The following is a 25613-nucleotide window of genomic DNA, read 5'->3' as shown; positions in this document are numbered from 1 at the left end:
AAGGATGTGTCTGCTTCCAGTAATTGTTATGCAATCGTGTAATCGTACAATAGATGGTCTTTATGATTATTTAAGCTCAATACTGTAAATTTGCTTATGTTGATGTGTCAGTTACCAGTCCCTGCACCAAGCGTCTTCTGCAGGTCTTCCTCTTTTCTCAACAGCATCATACGCAAGGAGCCTCTTGTCGCTTCCGACTTTATTCACTATGTCAATCAAATATAATTTGTGAAAAATAGCGGTAAGTGGGAAAAATTTACTCACATAGGAGAGTAATACCATGTGTACGAGAGATGAAGAAACTAACTACATCCATTCTGATTTTTTACACCACAGATAGCGAGCGTTACTGTGTTTCATCTCCAGTACCAGAAGGTCGGATCTTCCGAATGAAATTCCATCTCCTACTCTGCCTATAGGTCCGGTAGTTCTGAAATAAAGGTTTTACTGCGAGTAGAAGATTCAGTGTTTCAACTTCAAACTTCAAAAATCGAGGCTTTAGATAGCGTCAGTGTTACCAACCGCAGATCCCGGGAGCCAGAGGGCGTCACTGTCTCTCGACGATCATTCGCCCCACCGCGGAGGAATGTCGCTGTTTTACGTATCGTCTCAGATGCGTTCATTGTGGAACGTGTTGTGGAATTTTGCATTACTAGAACCACGGTAAACACAAAAAATTTTCAGTAATGACATACAAGGAAAGGTTTACTATTTACTAACGTGTTCGATTGAAGGTTGTTGAGGCCTACAGCCCGCAGACTCGTCTAATGCAGATATGCAGCTAGAATGTGTTGAGCAGCTCTCTTCATCTTCACGTAACCACTACAGTCTGCATCCATGTCAACCATGACGTTGAAACAAGAGAGGAAGAAACAAAGTAAAACCGTTCTCAACTCGATGACTAGTTTGCACATCGCAATGATCTGCTAGACGTGGCCCTAATGCATTAGCATGCATTTGACTTCATCCGTCTCCTGAATTGAATTACCCTGTCGTTTAGCAGTGTACAGTTTAGCGTAGAATCCGAACCATGATGTAATTTGGCACTTTCCAAAAATAAGTAGCGTCATCAGACATGAAAGACGCTATAAATGAGGAAGAAAAAATGTGGCAGGAACGACGTAAACTTTTAGTCTGTCATTAAAACACATGGCCAGTTCAACTAAGATCGAACACGTACACGAAATGAACATAGTTTTTACGGCATATCCCAATATTATGTAGCAATTGTAAAGGCGGTACGACGCGAGCGAGTACAGTATTTTCCGTTCTTGATCGGCAGTGACGAAAACTACGAGAAAAAAATTAACTCGGCGCTAAACAACTTCAGCATGGAACTCTTAAGATATACTGCGAGGTACTTAAAATGCTGATAAGGAAAAACAGTACTTAACTGATTTAAATACTATTTTTGTGCCTCTGGTCTGTAACAAGCCTTTCCAGAGTGATATTCAGGTAAGGAGGAAGGTAGTTAAGTGTTATGCATAGAAAGAGACCGCGAGTTGTCTCTGGTTTCGCTAGTTTGCCCTCTGTCATTGCCGGCCGCGGTGATCTCGCGGTTCTAGGCGCGCAGTCCGGAACCGTGCGACTGCTACGGTCGCAGGTTCGAATCCTGCCTCGGGCATGGATGTGTTGATGTCCTTAGGTTAGTTAGGTTTAAGTAGTTCTAAGTTGTAGGGGACTGATGACCACAGCAGTTGAGTCCCATAGTGCTCAGAGCCATTTGAACCTCTGTCGCTGTTCAACAATACTTGGTCTACCTGTTTTCTCCGTCAAAAACTGGTACCAGTTGTACTCAGTCTGTGAACCGTGCCTTGGGTCCTGAATCCGAACCTATGCAAAATTTAGGTACGCCTCACGACCCGCCTCTACAGCGTTCACTCTGCCAGTGACACTCTCCCACTCTCTCTCTGCATCTACATGACTTCTCTGCAATTCACAATCAACTGTCTAGCAGAGAGATCATTGAACCACCTCCTAGCTATTTCCCCGCTAACAACGCGCGGGAAAAGCGAACACTTACATCTTTCCGAGTGGGCTCTGGCTTATTTTACTATGGTGATCGTTTCTACCTAGCTGGCCGCTGTGACCGAGCGGTTCTAGGCGCTTCAGTCCGTAACCGCGCTGCTGCTACAGTCGCAGGTTCGAATCCTGCCTCGGGCATGGATGTGTGTGATGTCCTTGGGTTAGTTAGGTTTAAGTAGTTCTATGTTCTAGGGGACTGATGACCTCAGATGTTAAGTCGCATAGTGCTCAGAGCCATTTTTTTGTTGCATCTTCTAAGTGTACTGTCAATAAATCGCAGTCTTTGGTTAGCTTTTACCACAACATTATTTACACAATCGTTCCACTTTAAGTTATTGGTGATTGTGATATCAAAGTATTTAGTTGAGTTTAGAGCTCTTAGATTTGTGTAATTTATGGTTTAAGCGAAGTCTAGAGGACGGCTTTTAGAACTCTTGTGGATGACTTTCACTTGTCAATATTTAGGTTCAGTTGCCACTTTTTGCACCACACAGGTATCTTGTCTACATCATTCTACAATTGGTTTTCAACATCGGCTCACTTTACAAGACAGAAAATGACAGCATCATCTGCAAACAATCTAAGAGGATTGCTCAGATTGTCTTCTAAATCTTTTGTATAAATTAGCAACAGCAGAGGACCTATAACACTTCCTTTGAGAATGCCAGATATTACTTCTGCTGTACTCGATGACTTTCCGTCAGTTTCTACGCACTGTGGCCTTTCTAACAGGGAATCACTGAGACGATACTCCACAGGCACTCAATCTGATTACAAGTCGCTTGTGAGGACCTGTGTCTTCTGGAAATCTAGAAATATGGAATCAATGTGAGATCCCCTATTGATAGCAATCATTACTTCATGTGAATAAAGAGCTAGAAGTGTTTCAGGAGAACGATATTTTCTGATTCTGTTCCGACTATATGCCAATGAATCTTTTTTTCGAGGTAATTAATAATGTTAGAATAGAGTGTATGCTCCAAAAACATGTTCATATCGACGCTGGTAATATGGACCCGTAATTCAGCGGATTACTCTTATTTCCTTTCTTGGGTAGTGGTGTGACCCGTGCAACTTGCCAGTCTTTAGCTATGTTGCGTGCAAGGGTCGTGGTTCGAATGCTGCTGCGGCACAGTTGTAATATGGCGATGTTTCATCCTGATTTAAGTTTATTTCGCCTTCCTTAAAAGAGCACACTGTCCTTCAAGATCGTGACCGAGTTCCTTGTGCATAATACTCCGATAATGTGGCGCTCTGTCTTTTACGAACCCTATGTCGATGAGATGTTACAATTTACCCTTGCTTCTCTCAAAAACTTAAATTAGGGTAGCTTCAATCAATCCCATTGCGGCACACAGTTTCAATCTGTCTTGAGATTCACATCCTCGCAAATTCCACTGCAGGTTGAAACACTGGTTCTATCAAGCCTATATTTTTACAGACTCAACGATGGAACGAACTCGAAACAATACTGATAAAAATTATCGAAAACGAACTTCCAAATTCAGAAGGGAACAACCTGAACGTACACTAGTGGCTCATGGCTACGATGCTAAACCTACCGCTTCGTTGGCTGCGAAACGCACAGAGTATGACTGGGAGGAGGTGAATTTGTGCTCTGGCGACCAAGCGCGGACGGAGGCCGCAAACGTTGTGAGTCGGCGCAGGTTGTTAACCCTGGGCTCACCGTGCGTGAAGTACAGTAGCAGCTGCTGCTGTACGTGCTCTGGTTGGTAACACTGGCACGGGGCCTTCTGGAGAAAAGTGATGACAATGGTAAGAGGAGGAAGCTGACGTGTCTCGAAAGCGCTAATGGGCTGCTAACGACGTCCGTAGTCGCGTCGTGGAACTACCGATGGGAACCACAGCGCGCGGTCAAGTAGTCGAGTATCTACACACAAGAAGCCTGACAAAAATGAAACGAGGTTGCTCAAAATTACAAGCAACTATTAGTCGTGACTCTTTAGTGCACGTTCGATTTTGAACTGCTTCCTCACGCGGCGGTAAGTGCGATCTAAGTCGATCGAATCAGTAGCAGTTGATGACCAGATTACTTCATACGTCACCTTGTTATCAGCTGGAAAATGCCGTGTGCAACGTCTCGCACGGTTAAGAAGACTACTGATGCTGTGTATTTTGTATATGTTCCAAATAACCAAACCAGAAGACAAATTATCCACCCTGAGGAAACATCAATCGAGTACTACGTAACGGCGATTCTAGGGCTGGTGAAGTGCTCAATTCGGCGATAAAGTGACTCTCCAAGTTTCTTCACGTAAGCCATACATTATCTGATCGAAATTGTCCGGACACCTTTTTGTAATGCGGAATTGACCACTAGATGTGACGAGAGGCGGAGCCTTGCCCTTCCCTGCTCTGCCCTGGCCCTTGCCCTTGCCCTTTGCCCTTGCCCGCCGCTGCCCCCCCCCCCCCCTCCCCCGCCACACACCTCTCCCAGCATTAAAGAATGCGCCAAGTATTGCGTTGGCAGCCACTGCATTACAAACGACACCCTGAGTCCGGAGCAGTTCGGCTTCAGGAATCACCACTCGACAACACAACTACTCCTCCGCGTCGTTGAATACATAACATACGGATACAATACAAACAAAGCAACTGGGGCGGTGTTCCTAGACGTCGAAAAGGCCTTCCAACGTCTGTGGCACGACGGCCTCATACGAAAACTCAGCGACGCAGGGTTCCCCGACGGACTCGTACGTATCATACACTCATATCTCACGGACAAGAGTTTCAACGCCGGCGTGCAGGGCAAACAATCGACACGACGTGGTATCCAGCACCCCAAGGAAGCATCCTACGGCCCTTACTGTTTAACCTCTACATTAATGACCTCCGAGCTACATGCAACACGACGCTGGCAATCTACGCGGATGACAGTGCCATCCTCGCGCAAAATTGGAAGTCGTCTAACATTAACTCACGACTACAGCCTTGGCTGGTGAAATGGCGTGTTAGAGTAAACGTCAACAAGTGCGAAGCCTTTCACTGGAAGACCAAAACTACTGTGCAAACATCAGCACTGCAACCCAATAACACTTCATGCACGTCCAATACGTTTCCTTGAGAAGATCAAATACCTTGGTGTCTGGCTGGACCGGAAACTACTCTGGGGGACAACATTCAGCACGTGACCAACATAGCAAACCCGAGGTTCAAACAACTCTACCCTAGGCTTAACAGGCGTAGCACACTGAATAAGAGGGTGTTAATGTACACCACACTTATCAGATCTCTGATGATTTATGCTGTTCCCGTCTGGGGATACGCAGCGCCTACACGCCTGCGTCGTCTGCAGCTCATACAGAACAAAGTACCCAGAATCATAAGCAACGCTTCGCGCTACACACGCACCGCGGATCTTCATCTGAAATATCGGCTGGATACCATCTAACAGGTATTTCAAAAACTCTCCACACGACTGTACAGAAACACGAGACACTCGCGTACCCCGTTTATGCGTTCTCTGGGCAACTACGACCACAACCATAGATGTAAACATAATAGACCAAAGACACTATTAGCAAGAAACTAAACATCCGTGGTCCATAGCACGCTAACACGAGCCCCTGCAACACAGCTACTACTGGCAACCCCAGATGCTCGACCCGCCGAAAAACAGGCAATCGCAGGGAAACTGTATTTTACACAGCATGCAAACCAGCCACACACACCCCCTACACTGTGAGCTAATCTATGCCGATCGCCCACAATTGTATGACGACCTCTAATTGTTACAGGGACGCAGCAGCTGCAGCAGGCCCTTCAACGAGCACCCTCAACGACAAAGGTAACGAAGCACGATACCTCGCACTAACATAACCAAACCTTGCATACACTGTCGCAGCTAGCAAGCTGCTATTGCCCTTACTACCCGTCCTACTGTCGCAGAGGTGATTTTCCCTTGGCGCTTGCCTTCGCACTTTTTTCCCTCTCCCCTTACAAACCGCTAACCTTCCATCGCTTTCGTCCACTTTCTGTCTCCTGATGGACCATGCCAATGAGTAATCCTACCCAGATGCATGAACAAAACCACAGTCTGTGACTCCCGATTTGAAAACTAACGCGTTATACGCAGGTGACAGTAGAACTTTTAGTTTGGTCGCCACGTCGGTGTGGCCCCATCCTTTGGGTGCGTTGACAGAGATGCAGTAACGGGAGAAAGGGTTGGTCAGGAGAGCTGAGTGACTTCGACGTTGCCAGGTAACTGGATGCCACTTGAGGCACAAGTCCCTCAGGGATACGTTATCCTATCTAAAGCTACCCAGTTCGAGTGAAGCTGACGGGAAGGTTAAGAGTAAAGGCGAAGGAACAACCAAAGCTACAAGACGACCAGGTAAATCGCATGCACTTACGGACAGGGACCGTACAGCATTGCGGACGGTGGGAGGGAGGAAAAAAAAAACGTAAATTCAGCGGAAGGAATCACTCGTGAATTACAAAGTGCTAGCACAATGACTGCAAATATCTAGCTGAAAAGAACGGGCTACAAAGATCGGGCAGCTCATGACAAGCCATACACTTGTGTAACCAGTGCTAAACGACACCTCAGGTTGTATAAGAGCGACGCCGCTGGACAATGGGTGACTGGAAACTAATACCATGGAATGATGAACTCACGCTCTATCCTGTGGCAATCCTATGAAAGGGTTTGGGTTTGGCGAATGCCTGGAGAACCTTATCTGCCACTTGTCGCAACAGTGAAGTACGATGGAGGTAGGAATACCGTAGAGAGACAGAGGCGTGAGTGGTTATTACACGTAGACATCGAACATAGGACGTGACGGAACCGCATTTTTTTTGTTGTGTGCGTTCCTTGGTGTCTTCCAGCTTGCTCATTTCCTTAGACCCGCACATGGCCCAGCTTTCAACAGATTGGTATTTTCTTCCCCCGCCGTTGTAGTTTGCGAAGGGTGCCTTGGATGTTAACGTCGTTTTCTGCCTTCCTTTTTTTTTCCGGACAGTCAGAAGTTTTTGTAGCTCTGTCCAGATTTCAAACGGAATCCAGGACACGTATTTCTTCCCGATTTAACAATTATGAAACGATTTATCCTGAATTATATATTTATTTCACCTTCATCGGTACGTTTTATTGTGAATTTTAGTTAAGTTGGCGAAACTGTTTGACAAAGAAATCCTACCGTTACCAAAGAGTATCCACTTAATGTACTTTTTGTAACTAAATAAAGTGACGAATTTATTACATTTAATTAAGCTTTTTTGCCTATCAAAATTTTTTAATGTGTACCGAATTTGGGTCTTCTGTAGATCACTTAGGGAATCAGAGCAGACGAGAAAATTCTTCTTTCAGTTGCACCTCGTCAATACCTTTAGTATCGCATGACTACGGAAAGTAGTTTCTTATTACGAGCTGTCTCGTTTCTATATGAGTACTGTATTTCTATGCCTACATGTTACTCATTCAGTGATTTGCATCAGACTTCTGATGTAGGTTCAACAATTCCTCTACACAAAAATGGTTCAAATGGCTCTGAGCACTATGGGACTCAACTGCTGTGGTCATTAGTCCCCTAGAACTTAGAACTACTTAAACCTAACTAACCTACGGACATCACACACATCCATGCCCGAGGCAGGATTCGAACCTGCGACCGTAGCAGTCGCACCGTTCCGGACTGCGCGCCTTCCTCTACACAGAGTAGAGAAAGTTGGAAAGAGGAAAACTTTTAATAGCATATGAAGCATAGCTTTTGACAGACACATATATTGAGGTTACATAATCAAAACGTTTTAAAGCTGTGTATGAATTTTTTTTTAATTTTTTTTTTAACCAAAGATGGACTCATTAGAAAGTAATCGTTGTAGTATTTGTGAACGTCTCTGTTACTCCCAGACTCAAAATGTTTATTGCTAGCGAATTTCATCCATCAATAAATACATTATGAACCTGATGTTACTGTCTCCAACTACTTAAACGATTATCTATGAAGTGTTTATGACCTCAAGGATAACTGTAATCACTTTTTTGTTTCATGAATACTTTCGCCAAAACGAGGAGTTACCATAAAATATTTCCTCATGCATCGTCAGTGTTGGAAAAAATGGAAAATACATCCATGTTCACTTACTAATTTATGAGCCCTTAATGTTGGTAACTTATTATGGAAAAAGTAGCTTAAACACCTTTGGTCTTCATTGTTATTGTTGCTGTTGTTGTGGTGGTGGTAGTGATGGTCTTCAGTCCAGAGACTGGTTTCATGCAGCTCTCCATACTACTATATCCTGTGCGAGCTGCTTAATCTCCCGTCTTCATAGTAAGCCAAAATTTCTTTAATTTCAACGTGACCGGACGGAGCAACACATTTTCTGCTTGAACAATCTTGACTACTGTGTTATTTTAAGAGTTACACACACTGTGACCGTTTTCTACAAGCGCCTAGCACAGTAACTTGCTGTTAATTTCAGTGACGCTCTGTACTGCTAAATTGGAAAAATCTAGTTTGGAAGTTCTGTATCTTCCGTTAATATAACTTGGGAAATGTGTAAGACGAAGGTAATCGTCGGACATGAGATTTACTTTGACACTCTACGTGGATGAATTACATTATTTCCTAGGGTTGCTTCCCTAGAGTTTGCCTAGCATCTCCTACCCCCAACCCCTCCATCAAAATTCCTCTCCCGCAAGAAGATTACGTTGTCGTATCATCTCAAATCGCTCTATATGGAGACTCGTGAAAAATAACGGTTGTAATTCAATCTAGAGATGTTTCGATGTCATATAATCAAACGTTATCATGTCTTTCCACGTATTTACATGCATTAATTTACTTATATTGAGGAGGAACTGTCAGTCTGCGCATTAACTTTCCTCCTCCTCTCTCTCTCTCTCTCTCTCTCTCTCTCTCTCTCTCTCTCTCTCTCTCTCTCTCTTCTCTCTCTCTCTCTCTCTCTCTCTTTCTTTCTTTCAATTCGCGTCTTCTGCCGTCACTCTCAGACATTTATCGACATTATTTACGACAACATGCGATTCTACTTTCGTATCTGATGAAAAGCCTGTCCCATCTCCTTACCAGTTGAAAATTATAAACCAAACGTCGTATTTGATTGTCTGTAAGCATATGCATTTTCAAATATAATGACAGATCAGTATACATGGAAGAACCCTGGAGATACTAAAAGGTATCAGATAGATTATATAATGGTAAGACAGAGATTTAGGAACCAGGTTTTAAATTGTAAGACATTTCCAGGGGCAGATGTGGACTCTGACCACAATCTATTGGTTATGAACTGTAGATTAAAACTGAATAAACTGCAAAAAGGTGGGAATTTCAGGAGATGGGACCTAGATAAACTAACTAAACCAGAGGTAGTACACAGTTTCAGGGAGAGCATAAGGGAACAATTGACAGGAATGGGGGAAAGAAGTACAGTAGAAGAAGAATGAGTAGCTCTAAGGGATGAAGTAGTGAAGGCAGCAGAGGGTCAAGTAGGTAAAAAGACGAGGGCTAGTAGAAATCCTTGGGTAACAGAAGAAATATTGAATTTAATTGATGAAAGGAGAAAATATAAAAATGCAGTAAATGAAGCAGGCAAAAAGGAAGACAAACGTCTCAAAAATGAGATCGACAGGAAGTGCAAAATGGCTAAGCAGGGATGGCTAGAGGACAAATGTAAGGATGTAGAGGCTTATCTCACTAGGGGTGAGACAGATACTGCCTACAGGAAAATTAAAGAGACCGTTGGAGAAAGGAGAACCACTTGTATGAATATCAAGAGCTTTGATAGAAACCCAGTTCTAAGCAAACAAGGGAAAGCAGAAAGGTGGAAGGAGTATATAAAGGGTCTATACAAGGGCGATGTACTTAAAGACAATTTTATGGAAATGGAAGAGGTTTTAGATGAAGGTGAAATGGGAGATACGATACTGCGTGAAGAGTTTGACAGAGCACTGAAAGACCTGAGTCGAAACAAGGCCCCAGGAGTAGACAACATTCCATTAGAACTATTGACGGCCTTGGTGAGCAAGATGTATGAGACAGGCGAAATACCCTCAGACGTCAAGAAGAATATAATAATTCCAACCCCGAAGAAAGCAGGTGTTGACAGATGTGAAAATTACCGAACTATCAGTTTAATAAGCCACAGCTGCAAAATACTAACGCGAATTCTTTACAGACGAATGGAAAAACTAGTAGAACCGACCTCGGGGAAGATCATTTTGGATTCCGTAGAAATATTGGAACACGCGAGGCAATACTGACCTTACGACTTATCTTAGAAGAAAGATTAAGAAAAGGCAAACCTACGTTTCTCGCATTTGTAGACTTAGAGGAAGCTTTTGACAATGCTGATTGGAATACTCTCTTTCAAATTCTGAAGCTGGCAGGGGTAAAATACAGGGAGCGAAAGGCTATTTATAATTTGTACAGAAACCAGGTGGCAGTTATAAGAGTCGAGGGACATGAAAGGGAAGCAGTGGTTGGGAAGTGAGTAAGACAGGGTTGTAGCCTCTCCCCGATGTTATTCAATCTGTATATTGAGCAAGTAGTAAATGAAACAAAAGAAAAATTCGGAGTAGGTCTTAAAATCCATGGAGAAGAAATAAAAATACTGAGGTTCGCTGATGACATTTTAATTCTGTCGGAGACAGCAAAGGACTTGGAAGAGGAAGAGCAGTTGAACGGAATGGACAGTGTCATGAAAGGAGGGTATAAGATGAACATCAACAAAAGCAAAACGAGGATAACGGAATGTAGTCGAATTAAATCGGATGATGCCGCGGCAATTAAATTAGGAAATGAGACACTTAAAGTAGTAAAGGAGTTTTGCTATTTGGGGAGCAAAATAACTGATGATGGTCGAAGTAGAGAGGATATAAAATGTAGACTGGCAATGGCAAGGAAAGCGTTTCTGAAGAAGAGAAATTTGTTAACATCGAGTATAGATTTAAGTGTCAGGAAGTCTTTCCTGTAAGTATTTGTATGGAGTGTAGCCATGTATGGAAGTGAATCATGGACGATAAATAGTTTGGACAAGAAAAAGATACAAGCTTTCGAAATATGGTGTTACAGAAGAATGCTGAAGATTAGATGGGTAAATCACATACCTAATGAGGAAGTATTGGATAGGATTGGGGAGAAGAAAAGTTTGTAGCACAACTTGACCAGAAGAAGGGATAGGTTGGTAGGACATGTTCTGAGGCATCAAGGGATCGCCAATTTAGTATTGGAGGGCAGCGTGGAGGGTAAAAATCGTAGAGGGAGACCAAGAGATGACTACACTAAGCAGATTCAGAAGGATGAAGGTTGCAGTAGGCACTGGGAGATGAAGAAGCTTGCACAGGATAGATTAGCATGGAGAGCTGCATCAAACCAGTTTTGGGACTGAAGAACACAACAACAACAACAACAACAGTAGTTCAAATGGTTACTTTGCAAAAAATGGCTCTGAGCACTATGGGACTCAACTGCTGTGGTCATAAGTCCCCTAGAACTACTTAAGCCTAACTAACCTAAGGACAGCACACACATCCATGCCCGAGGCAGGATTCGAACCTGCGACCGTAGCAGACTGCGCGCCTAGAACCGCGAGACCACCGCGGCCGGCAACAATAGTTCAAATAACTATTAAGGTAACTTCACTCCTGAACTAGGTACTCCTGCAACAGCTAAGTAGGTTTCGTAATGCGCATTTTAACACACTCAGCTACGGATTTCGGCACATCACTTCCAGCTATTCTAACACGTTCGATTGCGATAGGACGGCAGTTTATTTGCTTTCGTTATATCGCATCACTTCTATACTGCAGTCAGGCCGTTGGGAATGATAAAGGAGAAGGCACAAACTATGCGCAACCACATTCTATTGGCGGCAGAACCAATTATCTGCTCTTAGGATTTTTAGAGGAAAGTTGTACAAGAAGTCACTCTCGTGCTGAACGTTATTTGTATAAAATTCTAGAACTGTTCCATCCCCGCTAATTGCGACTGTACGTCTATGTTTTAGGACTTGCATCTAAGCTCGTCGCCGGATTTGAGTGGAAATGCCCGCCTTGGTGGCCGTGCGGTTTTAGGAGTTACAGTCTGGAACCGCGCGACCTCACGGTCGCAGGTTCGATTCCTGCCTCGGGCATGGATGTGTGTGATGTCCTTAGGCTAGTTAGGTTTAAGTAGTTCTGAGTTCTAGGGGACTGATGACCTCAGAAGTTAAGTCCCATAGTGCTCAGAGCCTTTTGAATTTGAGTGGAAGTGCGTAACTGTCCTAGGAGAAGTGTAGTGCTGTTTCTGTACCCAAGAGTCCGTTCAACAATGGTGCTGCCGCAGAAGCCTTGGCGGAAACATTTCTTACCTCTGTTGACGTAGTGCTCGGTGTTCACGCAGTTGATGGTGTACCTGGGAAACCGAACGAAGCAACAAGTTTACTCTTATCAATCATTTATTTCCGTGACACTTTTCGAAGGTTGAAACCTCCATCATCAGATGGAATTATGTGGATTAGTATGGCATGTTTGTATTGTGTTATGACTTTGGAGTAACCTGTGGCATTCATTAGTAGAGAAAAACAAAATACTATTTCAAATAAGAGAAAAGTACCACCAGTGGTCAAGGGTTTCTTTCCCTATCACATACATCGCTACACTTTGTGAACACTGAGGGAATGAAGGTGGCATTTAGACTAATAATTCCAAAGAACTTATGCATACAAGACAGAACACTGTTTCGCAGGAGCAAGTTTCAAACCGCTGTGGAAATCATCAGTCGCGCAGATGAATAAAAATGTAAATGTAAATATGATCACAGGTTCTTTCCTGTCAAGTTTACAGAACGTAGTACTTCTATACATTTAAGTAATCCGGTGGACATTAGGTTTAATAATGTCATTGCCAACAGTTGCAGAAATTAAGTAAAACAATGATTTACTCAGTTTTACTGTTTTTACACACACACACACACACACACACAAGCAATGTAATACAGTAATATTAAGTAAAGTTATATAATCCTGACAGAGTACAATCTTTGACCACTGGAGCTATTTGCACTTATATTTCTATTTGTAACCAAAGATCTCCACAATGCTTTGAGGCCTGCTCGCCTCAAAACATTAGCAAACTACTATTTACGATTACTTCTTGTTCTTAATGTGTCATGTCCACGCAACAGTGCCTTCATACAGAAAATATTACCGTGCTTTCGTGAACATTACGAGGTTAGCAAGGTGTTTTCAGACGTTTTTCTGATCATAAATGCATATTTGATCCAATAACACGATAAACATCGCCTCGTTAGTGTAACTTTGATTTTGTTATACTTTTCCAATAACCAATAAGGGAAGTATACGATGCTGAAAGATTGCTTTCGTAATCCAGCATTTTCGTTAATACAGAATGCCGAAACTGATGTTCGGTCTATGACCTTTTCTCGAAAACGCCGAGAACATATTTTGCTATGTTTAGTTGGTTTACAATCTTTCCATTTCACAGTGCTCCACACAAAGCTTTCTGAGCTGGATTTATACGAAGTCTACACTGGAATGACGAGAAACTACTACAGTAAAAGTAAGCAGCGCAACCAACATTCGTGTATAAAAATAACATAATTCTTGAATGAGTCCATTTATGAATAAAATGTGATTCCTCTTATATTTTACTCTACAGTCAGAATAATTAGTACGCCCGTAAATACCGCAGGCTGCCATTTTTGATCAAGGCATATCTTCGAAAAGCTAATGTTTGGACTAACTAATATCGCGGACGTTGTCTTCAATTGCCCGAAGTTTTTTTTTCCCTTTACTGGTTTTTGATTCCCCCCTACCTGTGAGAAGCGGGCTACCAGCAGCTTAATATGCTGCTCTACAGCCTAGAGAAAAATTAAACAAACAATGGTGAGAGAACAAACAATATAAAAAGGCGATAAAACGGTGACGTTGTTAATAACAGTAAAATGGCGAAAAGTTGCGGAACTTAAAATACTAAAAACGGCATTGACGATGCGGATGAAGACACACTGGATGGAGACGTGCACCATTAAAAAAAGACGGCGACAGTCTGGTTTCTGTTCGCAGGAGATTAAAAACACAATTAGCGACAGCATGGTGGCTGTTCGCAACACTAACAGGGGACGCACAACACTGAACACTCACTTAAAACAGCACTGTAGAGGCGACACGACGGCAGAAGGGACCCTGACGATGAAGGGTGAAAAGGGGGAGGGGGGGGAGGAGAGGAAAGGAAATGAAATGAAAGGGCGGGACGATGGAGGGAGGGACATAGAAAAAAAAAGGGGGGGCTGGGCGGACGCGAGGGTTTGAAGTTATGAAAACTTCCTTGTTATACCTCCATGCTTTCTCCGAAATAGTGCTTTCTTTACTACACCATATGTTCCTTGCAGATGTTTTAGACGCCATGTTTGTTCCTTCAGTGTTTACAAAGTCCAGCGTTATATTTGATTAACACGGCAGGGCAAGGAGTCTATGACCACTGAAGTATTTTTATTTTATTTGTTTTAATTTCGCTTTTACATTTTCGTTTCAAGCAAACATCTCCCAGGTTATGTACGATGTGCCGAAATAGAGTCTAGTACCAATAATAGTCACAATAAAACGTAAGCAAAAATGTATGTAGCTAACATTTGCATATGCCATGGACCTTACCCGTTATTAACAGAGTAGGAAATCCTCGAAAAGTTCGATGAAAATTTACAACTGATGCTCCTAAAAAGAGGGATGTTGAAGATATTGAGTTTGTTAAACCTAAGCTTTCCCGACAACTTAAAACAAAATAGGCTCCAATGTCATGCCGTATCTTAAAAGATGCTGGTTGTATTCCACTTCATAGAGTTTCAACGGCAGTCGACTTTGAAGTCTGTTTGATGGGGGGAGGGGGAAGGGGGACGGAGGGAGAGAAAAGAATGGTTCAAGTAGAAGACTTGAAAATAAAATGCAGTGTAGGTGGAGGGGGCGTATAGCCAGGCGAATATGTAGTAAGTCCGAGGTCCCAGAGGTTCTTCACTGGTTTCCAAAATGTAAGGAAAGACAGACGATGAACGAATGCAAGGAGAGTGCTTGCAATTAGAAAACACGCAGGGACAACATGGATGCTTTTCGCGGAAGACTCCTGAAATGTGGAAAAGTCTGGAGGCAGCCTATATCCAGTAGACGTAGAATGGCCGATTTTGCTAACGATGTGGCTATTAAGGCTATAGGATAGCCTCAGCCAGGTACTTCGGGCTTTCCCTCAAGTCCCTGAATGGTGGACAGATTACGCCTAAGCCGGCCGTAGGCAGGGTATCGCTTCAGCATACGGAGGGAAGTTGAGGGAACAAAGCACAAAGGGTGGGGTCTGTCAGAGAACATGTAGACAAATTCTTGTCTACTTTGCCTGCAGACATTGTCGTGCCATACCCATTAGGGTTTCCCGTAACGTGACCGAGCCTGTGTCCCAGCGGTTTAGAATACTACAAACGAGAGTGAAACATGTTTCACAGAACGCTGTTGGTTCGTGAGGAGACAGAATCGGTTATGGTCGCTGTTACAACTCAATCATTAATTTTACTGCAAAAAATTAATTGGACAGAATTTTGGTAGTGGTAAGAGCTAGCAAGAAAGTCAAGCGTTTAAAGTGAAAGAGTAGGAGTTGGGGGGGAGGGGGGATGAGACTGAGTTGTGAATATAGTCTTGTGTTGTGCTCTCAGGAATCGAATCTCGAATTGTGATTTGTGTGAGACAAACAGTGGAGTTCCACTTTTGAACTTAACTGAAAGCTGATTGCGGACAGACTTTGGCGAACATCATTAGTAGATTTCAAGGAAGATGAGTTTGATTATCTTGATGTGGAGGAAGAGAAACAGTTTACACTTGCCCTTCAGTGAGAACCACTAGCTAAGAAAAGCGTAAATACATTTATATCGTCACCTACAGTCACATCTGCAGCTGATGCTTATTTTACACACGAAAGTTCTTAATAAATTCTACAAGACTAAACAGTTAACAGTATTAGCAAGGGTAATGAGAAAAACACTTTATAAGCTCCTGTCTCCTTGGAGATCATATGGGTCAATTAATGATTATTATGTTACATTCCACTTGTTTTAGTTGACCGTGTATATAGAGACTTCGTTCATTGTTAAATGCAATGGTGTGGTACTAACTGATGGAGTCGCATTAAGAACTGGTAAAATTTAATTTATTTCCTTTATCACACTGCACAAACATAGACACACTAATATTCAAACGGTGTGCCACTACAATTAAACAGAGATAAATCGTTCGCTACGCAAACGCCTTTGCCTCGCGCAGCCTACACCTTCCACAGCCTCTCAACAACTGCCTCTGCTTGCGACTCTCTACGCCACTGGGCATTGTCGCCCTCCAAAGAACAACCACTTACAGATACTACACACCAGTACCCTCAACTTCAGTAGATCCAAAACTAGGTGGAAGCAATTCCGGTATGAACAGTCTGTGAATTTTATTGCCTTTATGATCATTTTATGGAGCGTGCTAATAGTGGTTACAGGTACTGTCACTTAGAAGCAGAGAGATGCCGCATAGAATGCTTTCTAATAACTCTGAAAACGAAAACAAAAACAAAAAATCCATGTTCGAGTATGCATGGTTCTCTTGCATAATGCACATCACCGGTACGCAGCTGTATGTTTTATAATACCCCGGTCTTCAGAGAACTTTCCCAGTTACGTAGTCTTAGGCGAGATTACTAAACGCTTCATTTTTATTTATTAATTACTTAGTAATGTACCCCCCCCCCCTCGGCCTTAACTATCCGTTCTCAAAAGTCCTACTCTATTACTCGGCTAAAGTGTGGCACAGGGCGCCTCCCCCCTCCCACCACTTGAAATCTTGAATGTGGTAACGGACTGATCTGGTTAGATTGAAAGGTAGCAAGTTGATTCTGAATTGCCAAAGCCAACGAACGTCAAAGCCAAATAAAGGTTGTGGTAAAAAAAATTGGCCGGTAGCGCATCATAATATTTACATTTGCGCCATACTGGAAAATGTAAGGGGGTCCCAATACGTAAATTTTACCTACTATTACCATGGCCATAACACGAAACATGACCTTACATTCTTATTTACCATCACTCCCTCCCTCACGCCATAACATCAGGTACGTCACGCATTTGTCAACTTCAAAAATGAACCAACGACCCACTTTTTGAAGTGGTAGTCTTCTCATTACTTGACTTAGCGTTGAATCCGTAAAGACTGTAGTCTCAATATTGCTACAAAAAGTCTTAGGTATGCTCTAACGCCAGACCACTAAAGCCTCGTAAAGCTTACGACTTCAGAAGATTGTAAAATAGGAGATTTTGATCTTAATTTGGTAACATACCAATGGAGATCTAATAATCGTAATTACCTTATTGCATAACCTATAAATCATGTCTTCGTTTGAATACAGTTTGTAGTAATATATACGACGGTTTGCCAGTCGCTGTGGCCGAGCGGTTCAAGGCGCTTCAGTCCGGAACCACGCGGCTGCTACGGCCGCAGGTTTGAATCCTGCCTCGGGCATGGATGTGTGTGATGTCCTTAGGTTAGCTGCGTTTAAGTAGTTCTAAGCCTAGGGGACTGATAACTTCAGACGTGAAGTCCCATAGTGCTTAGAGCTATTTGAACCATATACGACGGTTTAGTAACAATTTAATATTTACTTCCCTCTCGTTGGATATTTCGATTCAGCCGTAAAGTTATTAGGGCACAATTATGATAGTCAGTGTAATATGACGCGATTATACAGTCTTACTCCTGCATTAATTACTACTTAAATGCAGATGTGTCTACTCTGTAAAATAAAATACTTCTCGTCCGCTATGAGAGACTGTAATCCAGAAAATAAAGAAATAAACATATTCTTCGCTTCCTGTTTACAAGTGGTAAAAAAAACAGGCACAGTGTGTTGCGCTGACATTCCGTGTAACGTCGAAATGTGACTGATAAACAATTGCAACAAACATGCGTGAGGAAGGAGGCAAATCGTATGCGAAGACAGATTAAAGACATGAAGTGCGTAATTACTAATAACCACAAAGACCTAATTTGACAACTGAGAATGAAATGCTGAAATTAAATGTAAACTTAGGTAAAGCTACAGTAGAAAATACGACTTCACAGACATTCGATATTCGAGTTCAAGTGCAGAACACAATTTTAATATTCCAGGACATTCTAACTTAGCGCACACTCCACTGCGCTGTGAAAAAGTATTGTGGAGACAATACCATAGGCTGTAGGTAAGTGTCCTTTCTTCCTGGAACGCTAATCCCGCGAAGTGTACATGAGAACCAGTATGAAGTTTGGAAAGTAAGAGAGAGGTTCTGGCGGAAGTGCATCGTTTCCCGATTCAGTACACAGTTTTAGTCCGTCAGGAAGTTTTATGGCTTACAGTGTTTCCGTATGTTTGTTCGACAGCATAACACAGTGACGAACGCCCGTCGGATATCTTGGAACACAAGCAGTTTGCACGTTTTGTGGTTTATCTTTAACTACGTGCCTTCCACAGTATTTAGTAGCGTCAATTACTTACATTAAAAAGCCGTTGTACGAAATCGCCAGCCCTCTTCATGACTGACCCGTTGTTCTGCGGAAGACGCGAAAGGAGCCAAGAGCGATCTGAGTTGCACCACCTGCGTACACTAACTAACACGAAAGGCGTGCGACCACACAGGACTCTCGGAGTATTCTGACGAGGAGGAAGACACAACCGCTCGAATTACGTGCGCGACAACTTTAGTCCCATACTGGAGCGTCCGCAGCAGACGCCGCCGTTCCGAGAAAGCGATAAACCGGCGTAGTTGGGGGCTGGAATGCAGCGAGAGCAGAATCGGCCCTGCTGGGGTTTCCAGGAAAGGTTTGGCGGGCGGTGGCGTACTCACGCGATCGCTGTGGCGAGCGGCATCGCGGTGCGGTGCGGACCGCACAGCACAGGCGACCGGGCAGAGCCTTATCTTATCTGCCGGGCAGCGTGGCTTACGCGTCCGCCCGCGTCAGCAGACAGACTTACCTGCAACAACAAAACGGCCCTGTCACACCGCACAAAGCGACCGCACGCACATAGCAGCGCAGCCGGACCGCAGAGCCGCTTCGACCACGGCGCGCTGCCGCCAACTCGAAGCGGCGCAATACTTTACCAGGGACTGCCTTACTGGATACGGATAGTGGTATGCCCTTGCCTCCCTCCCACCTTTGAACTGACCCAGCCAGCTAGAGGAGAACCTTCATTACAACTTATGCAAACACTGTGCGCTGCGTGAGTACTACACTGGGTCCCTGGTTAATAACAAGTAATATATTGCTTTGCCCGCTATAAGCGTACTGCAAATTAAGCAAGCGGTGATACTTGCTGACGTATTAGATCTACCCGCCGGACCGGGACTTCAACGTGGTATCTTGCCTAATTTGCTGGAGATGCTCCTGGCGACTTTTAGCTCCTCATCCATTACCTTTTATTAGTTCTTGTCTTTGAACAAGGAACAGCATTTCTAATAGAATTACATTTTTACGAGTAACTACAAAAAAATTAATGGAACAATGCTCCAGCTATTTTTTTATTTTTAACACCACTACGCGTTTCGATATGCGTATCATCCAACAGATGATAAAGGCAAGATCACCGAAACGCGTAGCGGTATTAAAAATAAATAAAAAAAATTATAAAAGGAAATAGAGAAGATCCAAAGAAGAGCATGCGCAAAAGCATCACGGAAACGCTTAGACAATTGCGGCGGCACACACTGCGAGAGAGGTGTTCTGCACCACGGTGTATTTTACTGTTAAAGTTCCGACAGCGTAGGTTCCGTGAGGTTTCAACCAATATCTTGCTTCCTCCCACGTACACCTCGCGAAAAGACCACGAAGCTAAAATGAGAGGGATTCGAACTCACATTGAGGCGAACCATTCGCGACTGGAACACGTAAAGGAGGAAGTCACAGTGGTACATAAAGTAAGCTGCGCCACGCACCTTAAGGTGGCTTGCCGAGTGTAAATGCACATGTAGTGGATATAGCCGATGTATTTCTTATGAGTAGTTCTTTAGGTATGACCCTATTAGAAGTTGTGTGCCCTCTCCCCTCTCTCCCATCTTTGAATTCATTTACCCAGTCAGCTATAGGTCAAACACCGTGCGCTTGTGTGCTTATGAAAGTATGTCGATACGTTTTGTGAATAATAACACCGTAAATAACATATAGTGTGCTGCTTTGCCCTTCATGAGTGTACTACAAATTAAAAACTTCTTGAAACTACCTGATAGATTCGCACCATGTGTCGGACCAGGACTCGAACCCAGAACCATTTCTTTGGCAGACAATGTCCTTTTCCCCTTTTTTCGGTTTATCATTATTTTAATTGGTAGTTCTCTTTTTTCAGTGCATCTCATTTTTAACAGAATTGTATTTTATGAGTAACGAAATGAAAATTAATATGAAAAATAAGTCTTTTTTGCATAATAGAGTAACAAAAATTATATGTCGCATACACTGAGAATATTTTATGAGTAACGAAATGAAAATTAATATTAAAAATAAGTCTTTTTTGCATAATAGAGTAACAAAAATTATATGTCGCATACACTGAGATGGCATATATAGACAGATTTCTAATTGCAGTTGGCAAATGTTGCACTCAAAGAATTAGGACTGATACACTATTATGTGTATCAGCATTTCTCTATCTTTATTTTTCTTCTTGCGTATCCTAAGGATCCTCTTCGTGAGAATCTAGGCCCTAATTAACCATTCCACAGCTTTTGATACGTTCCCCTGTGGTGTCTCATCAATAAATACCAAGCGCAAAAAAGTCTTAAACAGCAATTTTTAGTTTTGTCTTTCTTATTTGATTCAGCCCTTAGCGTTCTGTTTTTAGTACATATACAAATTTGATTTCCTAGCTTCTCTTTCAACAGAATATTTTATTAGTGAGCTATGCAGGCATTAGGCTCTTAACGGAACTGCATTACAGCTTTAATTCTGTCAGTACCTCTCTCCTATTTTCCAGTCCAAACCACCTTTGTGATTGCTCTTCTCCAACAAAGCACCAGGTTGAACTCGCCGAATACCTGCTTCGCAACCCATGTAGCGTGACAATGTAATCTCGTTATGTTGATAGTAGATCTGAACACAAAATGTCAAGAGTTTGGAACGATAATTAGTAAGAATAAACTCAGGAGTGAAACCGCAGGGGCAAAGGAATTGAAGGAAAAATGCCAATATGACACGACTAAATTAATCAAGCAAAACAGCTCAAATGACTTAGTCAAGGAGGCCGCAATATGCAATCAGGAAATAAAAACCAGAATTGCAATGGCCAAGCAATCACTTAGACAGGAGAAAAACTGTAATTAAGGAAGAGAATCGTCAAGTGTATTGAATACAGTGTGGTTTTGTATGGGGGAGAGAAAGGGAAAATGAGGAAGGAAGATGAAAAGGGAAATATGAAATAAAGGAAGTTAGAAAAGCTAAACTGGACAGATACGGTTAACTGTTACTGATATATCTGTAGAAAGTAGGTAAATATGTCAGCACGATAGATGTCAATAAGAAAGGCCCAATAATTAGGACGCTGCCTAGGAAGACGAGGCTTATCACAAATGTTTTGGGAGGAATGGCGGAAAGAAAAAGTATGATGGGAGGGAACAACATGCATGGTGACAGGCGAAATGACACTACAAAATAGTTACTGGAATGTAAGGGCAACAATGGCAAAGTTACAGGAATGTCTTGATATTGCAGAACTAATATTATTTATAAAATAACCTAAAAAATAATTCTGATGAATTTTTGTGAAGATTCTTGACCGACCAGAAGATAAAAAAAAGGATCAAAGGTTTAACGCCCTGTCGGCAAAGTGATCATTAGAGATGGAGAAGGACAAATAGAAATGTTATGTATGTGGTGTCTGTTCTTTCGGACATGTCATCTAATTAAGGCAAAGACGAACAGTGATCACTTGAGTGAGGATACACACCACACTCGAAATGTTACGGGAATCGGCGAAATGCCGTGAGTAATGAGGATAATGGGAAAGGGGCGCAACATTCGTAGTTTGCGGCTAGTTTGAGAATTAGCGTCCAATGGGAGGCGTGCTAGGGGAGTCTGTGCAGTTGCGAAGACCACTGCGTCAGAATGGCGGAGTGGTCAGCGCAGCTGCCTAGCAAGCAGGAGACCTGGTTTTGAATTCCGGTCCAGCACAAATGCACAGCCTTCTCCATAGATTTAAACCAGTGCTCAGTCCCAGCCAGTCTTTGTATCTTAAACAGAAAGTTCTTCAAACCAGTAGGAAACTGCACCATATACTTTCAGTAAGTTCTCGCAGCTTCTCGAATATATGTGTACCTATGCGTTTGACTGCTTCAGTGAAGAGGTTGATTTTGACCCTAGTATTATATTAGTGCTTTGCACTCTTTTGTGAGGGAACAGAAATACTAATGACAGCAAAGTACGTCAATGAATTTATGTAATGTCAAAAATTTGTAATAAATGCTACTCCTAGAAGTTTAGTTTCCTCAAAACACGTTTCCTTATCTCATTAGTGAGTGGATCTATTCAAAATAAACGTTTTATCGGTGCGTCTTTTCACATTTCGCTCACACGGTCCTGGGACTTTCCTTGGCTGCCATTCAGAGGAATAAATAGTATTTAAATATGTTTGACATAGTTTTTTTTTTTTTTTGTTTTGCCCGCATCTCGTGGTCGTGCGGTAGCGTTCTCGCTTCCGACGCCCGGGTTCCCGGGTTCGATTCCCGGCGGGGTCAGGGATTTTCTCTGACTCGTGATGGCTGGGTGTTGTGTGCTGTCCTTAGGTTAGTTAGGTTTAAGTAGTTCTCAGTTCTAGGGGACTGATGACCATAGATGTTAAGTCCCATAGTGCTCAGAGCCATTAGAACTATAGTTTTTGGTGCTGCAGTAGTTGATTTGATAATGGAATACACCAAAGCAAAAAGCGCGAGTGCGCGTGCAAGCACGCACACGCACACGCACACGCACGCACGCACGCACACACACACACACACACACACACACACACACACACACACACACACACACACACACAGAGAGAGAGAGAGAGAGAGAGAGAGAGAGAGAGAGAGAGAGAGATAGAGAGAGAGAGGCGGGGGGAGGGGAGTTGGGAAGGGAGGGTGGAAAACATGAACGTAGTGTAGTGGTTTATACAGCTGCACAATTAACAGTACAACAGTACTTCGAAACAAATGTCGACTAATGCATAAAGCTCGCCCTGAACGTTTGATTACAAAGCTTATTAGTTACCTCTCTTATTAAGCTGTTTCACAATGTCATGTGGAGGACCGCACTTTTGTTCTCTCCGCGAATTTCCTCTTATACTTTACAGTGGGTCTGCTTGAAGGTATTATACATGGTCCCACCTTGGGAGTTCAATGAGTGCTGGAAATATGGTCCATTTTTGTTGGGAGATATTCAAGCGCGAACCGAAATTAGTTCTGTGGACTTCATGGACTGCTGGAACCCGACGTTGTTTCAAATCCTCATCTCGAGCTCCCAGTACAATTACAGTCAGGTAATCCATCCTTGTTCCGGTATTAGAACATTTCTTTCGATTCAGAAATCTGTTTGCACATAATGTAGTTCGGATTAGTTACCATAGTACTATCTGTCGCATGACTGGAACGTAAACTTTAAATCCAGTTTCTGTAAATGCCGGTCACAATTTGAACACAGCGTGTGCTTTGTTCCACTATGTAGTCCATCTCATGTTTAACAACATTACTGCTATGAAATAAAAAGAGCTAACACATAAACTCATAAACATTACTCTAAAAATAATTTTTCACTGAAGATGGATTTTGCATGTTGACGTAGGTCTTCGCGTTCATCGTGAGACATAATGTAGGTGAATCAAATGCACTGTTTAATTCCTTTGAGGTGAACGAGCCAAATGCCCTCAACGGTATATCAAGTGACTGACTCTACCACTGTTTTCAGATTTCGCGGATACAGGCAAACACAAAATACACATGGTGCCTGTGTGGTATATCTGACACATAAAGTAAAGCCATTCGCAGATACAATTCGTCTCACAATGTGTGCATAAATGACTTTTGTCGTGTTGAAAAAAAGACGACAAACTACTACAGGGAACCGCAGTCACAGATGCAAAACACTGTACTGTCAAAGCTTCAACGGTTTTGTAACGAATTGATTTTTTTCCTTCTCAATAATAAGTCTCACAGACAGAGTATAACATGTCCACTAGTAATTCTTCGGTTGATGATGATGAAGTCCCAAACTCCGAGGAGCGTAGGGGACGTTGCAGGAGACTCGCAACTCCGTACTAGGCAAGGTCCTAGCGGAGGTGGTTTTCTATTGCCTTCCTCTCACCGTAATGGGGATGAATGATGATGACGAAGACGACACAACAACACCCAGTCCTCTGGAGGTAGGAAAAATCCCTGACCCCGCTGTGAATCGAGCCGGGGAAGCGAGAACGCTAACACAAGACCACGAGCTGCCGACTTATCCGGTTAGGATGAATTAAAGCAAAGTGTCACCATCTATCTAAGTAACCAAAATTCATCAACTCACCAGAAAAATGCAACACAAGAAAAATCTAGTGATACAGTGCAGACCAAAAATTTTGATTACAAAAACATACATAAACAGAAAACAGAATGTTAGAGCGCAATTGCTTGCATGGTACAAATAACAGCCCCGCGCTAGCGCACATAGATGTGCGTGTGTAACTAATTTTGAAACATATCAACGAAACTTATTAGCTTCGACATAGCGGACCATACACAATTTTGAGAGCTATTTCACCTACGCCAGATGGGATGATGTTGAGGGAGCTGGTAAAATCTGAGGGGTAAAATCTGAGATTTTATGTAGAGAGTTACCAGATATAGTCGGTTAGATTGATTAGACGTAGTACGTTTCGTAATTTTCTGTGATTCACTTGACAGGAAATTACTATTATTTATTTTACGAGTGAAACAAAAGCATCACATATTCTTTCAAAGTACACACAAAGTAACAGAATTTCTCAGGGCAACTCAAAGAATATATTTGGAAGAGGAACGACACTTCTCGCGAAATCCTCCTGAGTGAATTTAGAGAACCAAATTCAAGAAAGATTGCGATTACACTGTTGCCTCTAGCGTTTACCTTGCATAAGAATTATGAGAATAATATAAATACAGACTGAAAAAGAGCAGAAATTCTCTAATGTTGCTGTGAAGTACCTACCACGATGCACTGTCCAGTGGTTTGTGAAATATATAAGTAAAAATGAAATAAAGATGCCTGCGTAAGTGTTGAACTAGATGTGCACCCATAGTAGAAAAAAAAAAAAACGAGACAAGCTGACGTGGAGATCGGAAACAAATTCTGCATTATAACCCTTCAGAGCGAGAGTACACGGAAACAGTTCTAGGGGACTGATTACCTCAGACGTTAAGTCCCATAGTGCTCAGAGCCATTTGAACAATTTTGTCTCTGACAGAATTACAATGTCATCGACAAACCTCAAAGTTTTTTTATATCTTCTCCATGTATTTTAATTCCTACTCGAAATTTTTCTTTTGTTTCTTTTACTGCTTGCTCAATATAGAGATTGA

The 25613-nt window shown here is 42.6% G+C and overlaps 1 protein-coding gene across 4 annotated transcripts in view; it reads right to left on the bottom strand.

The window, feature by feature from the left end:
* Window positions 1-18947, bottom strand: part of LOC126353529 (polypyrimidine tract-binding protein 1) — a 509631-nt gene extending 490684 nt beyond the window's left edge. The window contains exon 1 of one of the 4 annotated variants that reach the window (XM_050002786.1): window positions 18551-18947. In XM_050002786.1, coding sequence (XP_049858743.1) covers window positions 18551-18589 — 39 coding nt within the window. In that variant the 5' untranslated portion in view covers window positions 18590-18947. The remainder of the gene's footprint in view (window positions 1-18550) is intronic. The other 3 variants (XM_050002773.1, XM_050002775.1, XM_050002788.1) reach the window with 3 other exon arrangements.
* Between the last annotated feature and the right edge of the window lie 6666 nt (window positions 18948-25613).

Source organism: Schistocerca gregaria, chromosome 1, assembly GCF_023897955.1.
Source record: "Schistocerca gregaria isolate iqSchGreg1 chromosome 1, iqSchGreg1.2, whole genome shotgun sequence".
NCBI lineage: Eukaryota > Metazoa > Arthropoda > Insecta > Orthoptera > Acrididae > Schistocerca > Schistocerca gregaria.
Note: the sequence above shows the minus strand (reverse complement) of the source record. Positions and strands in the feature narration are given on the sequence as shown.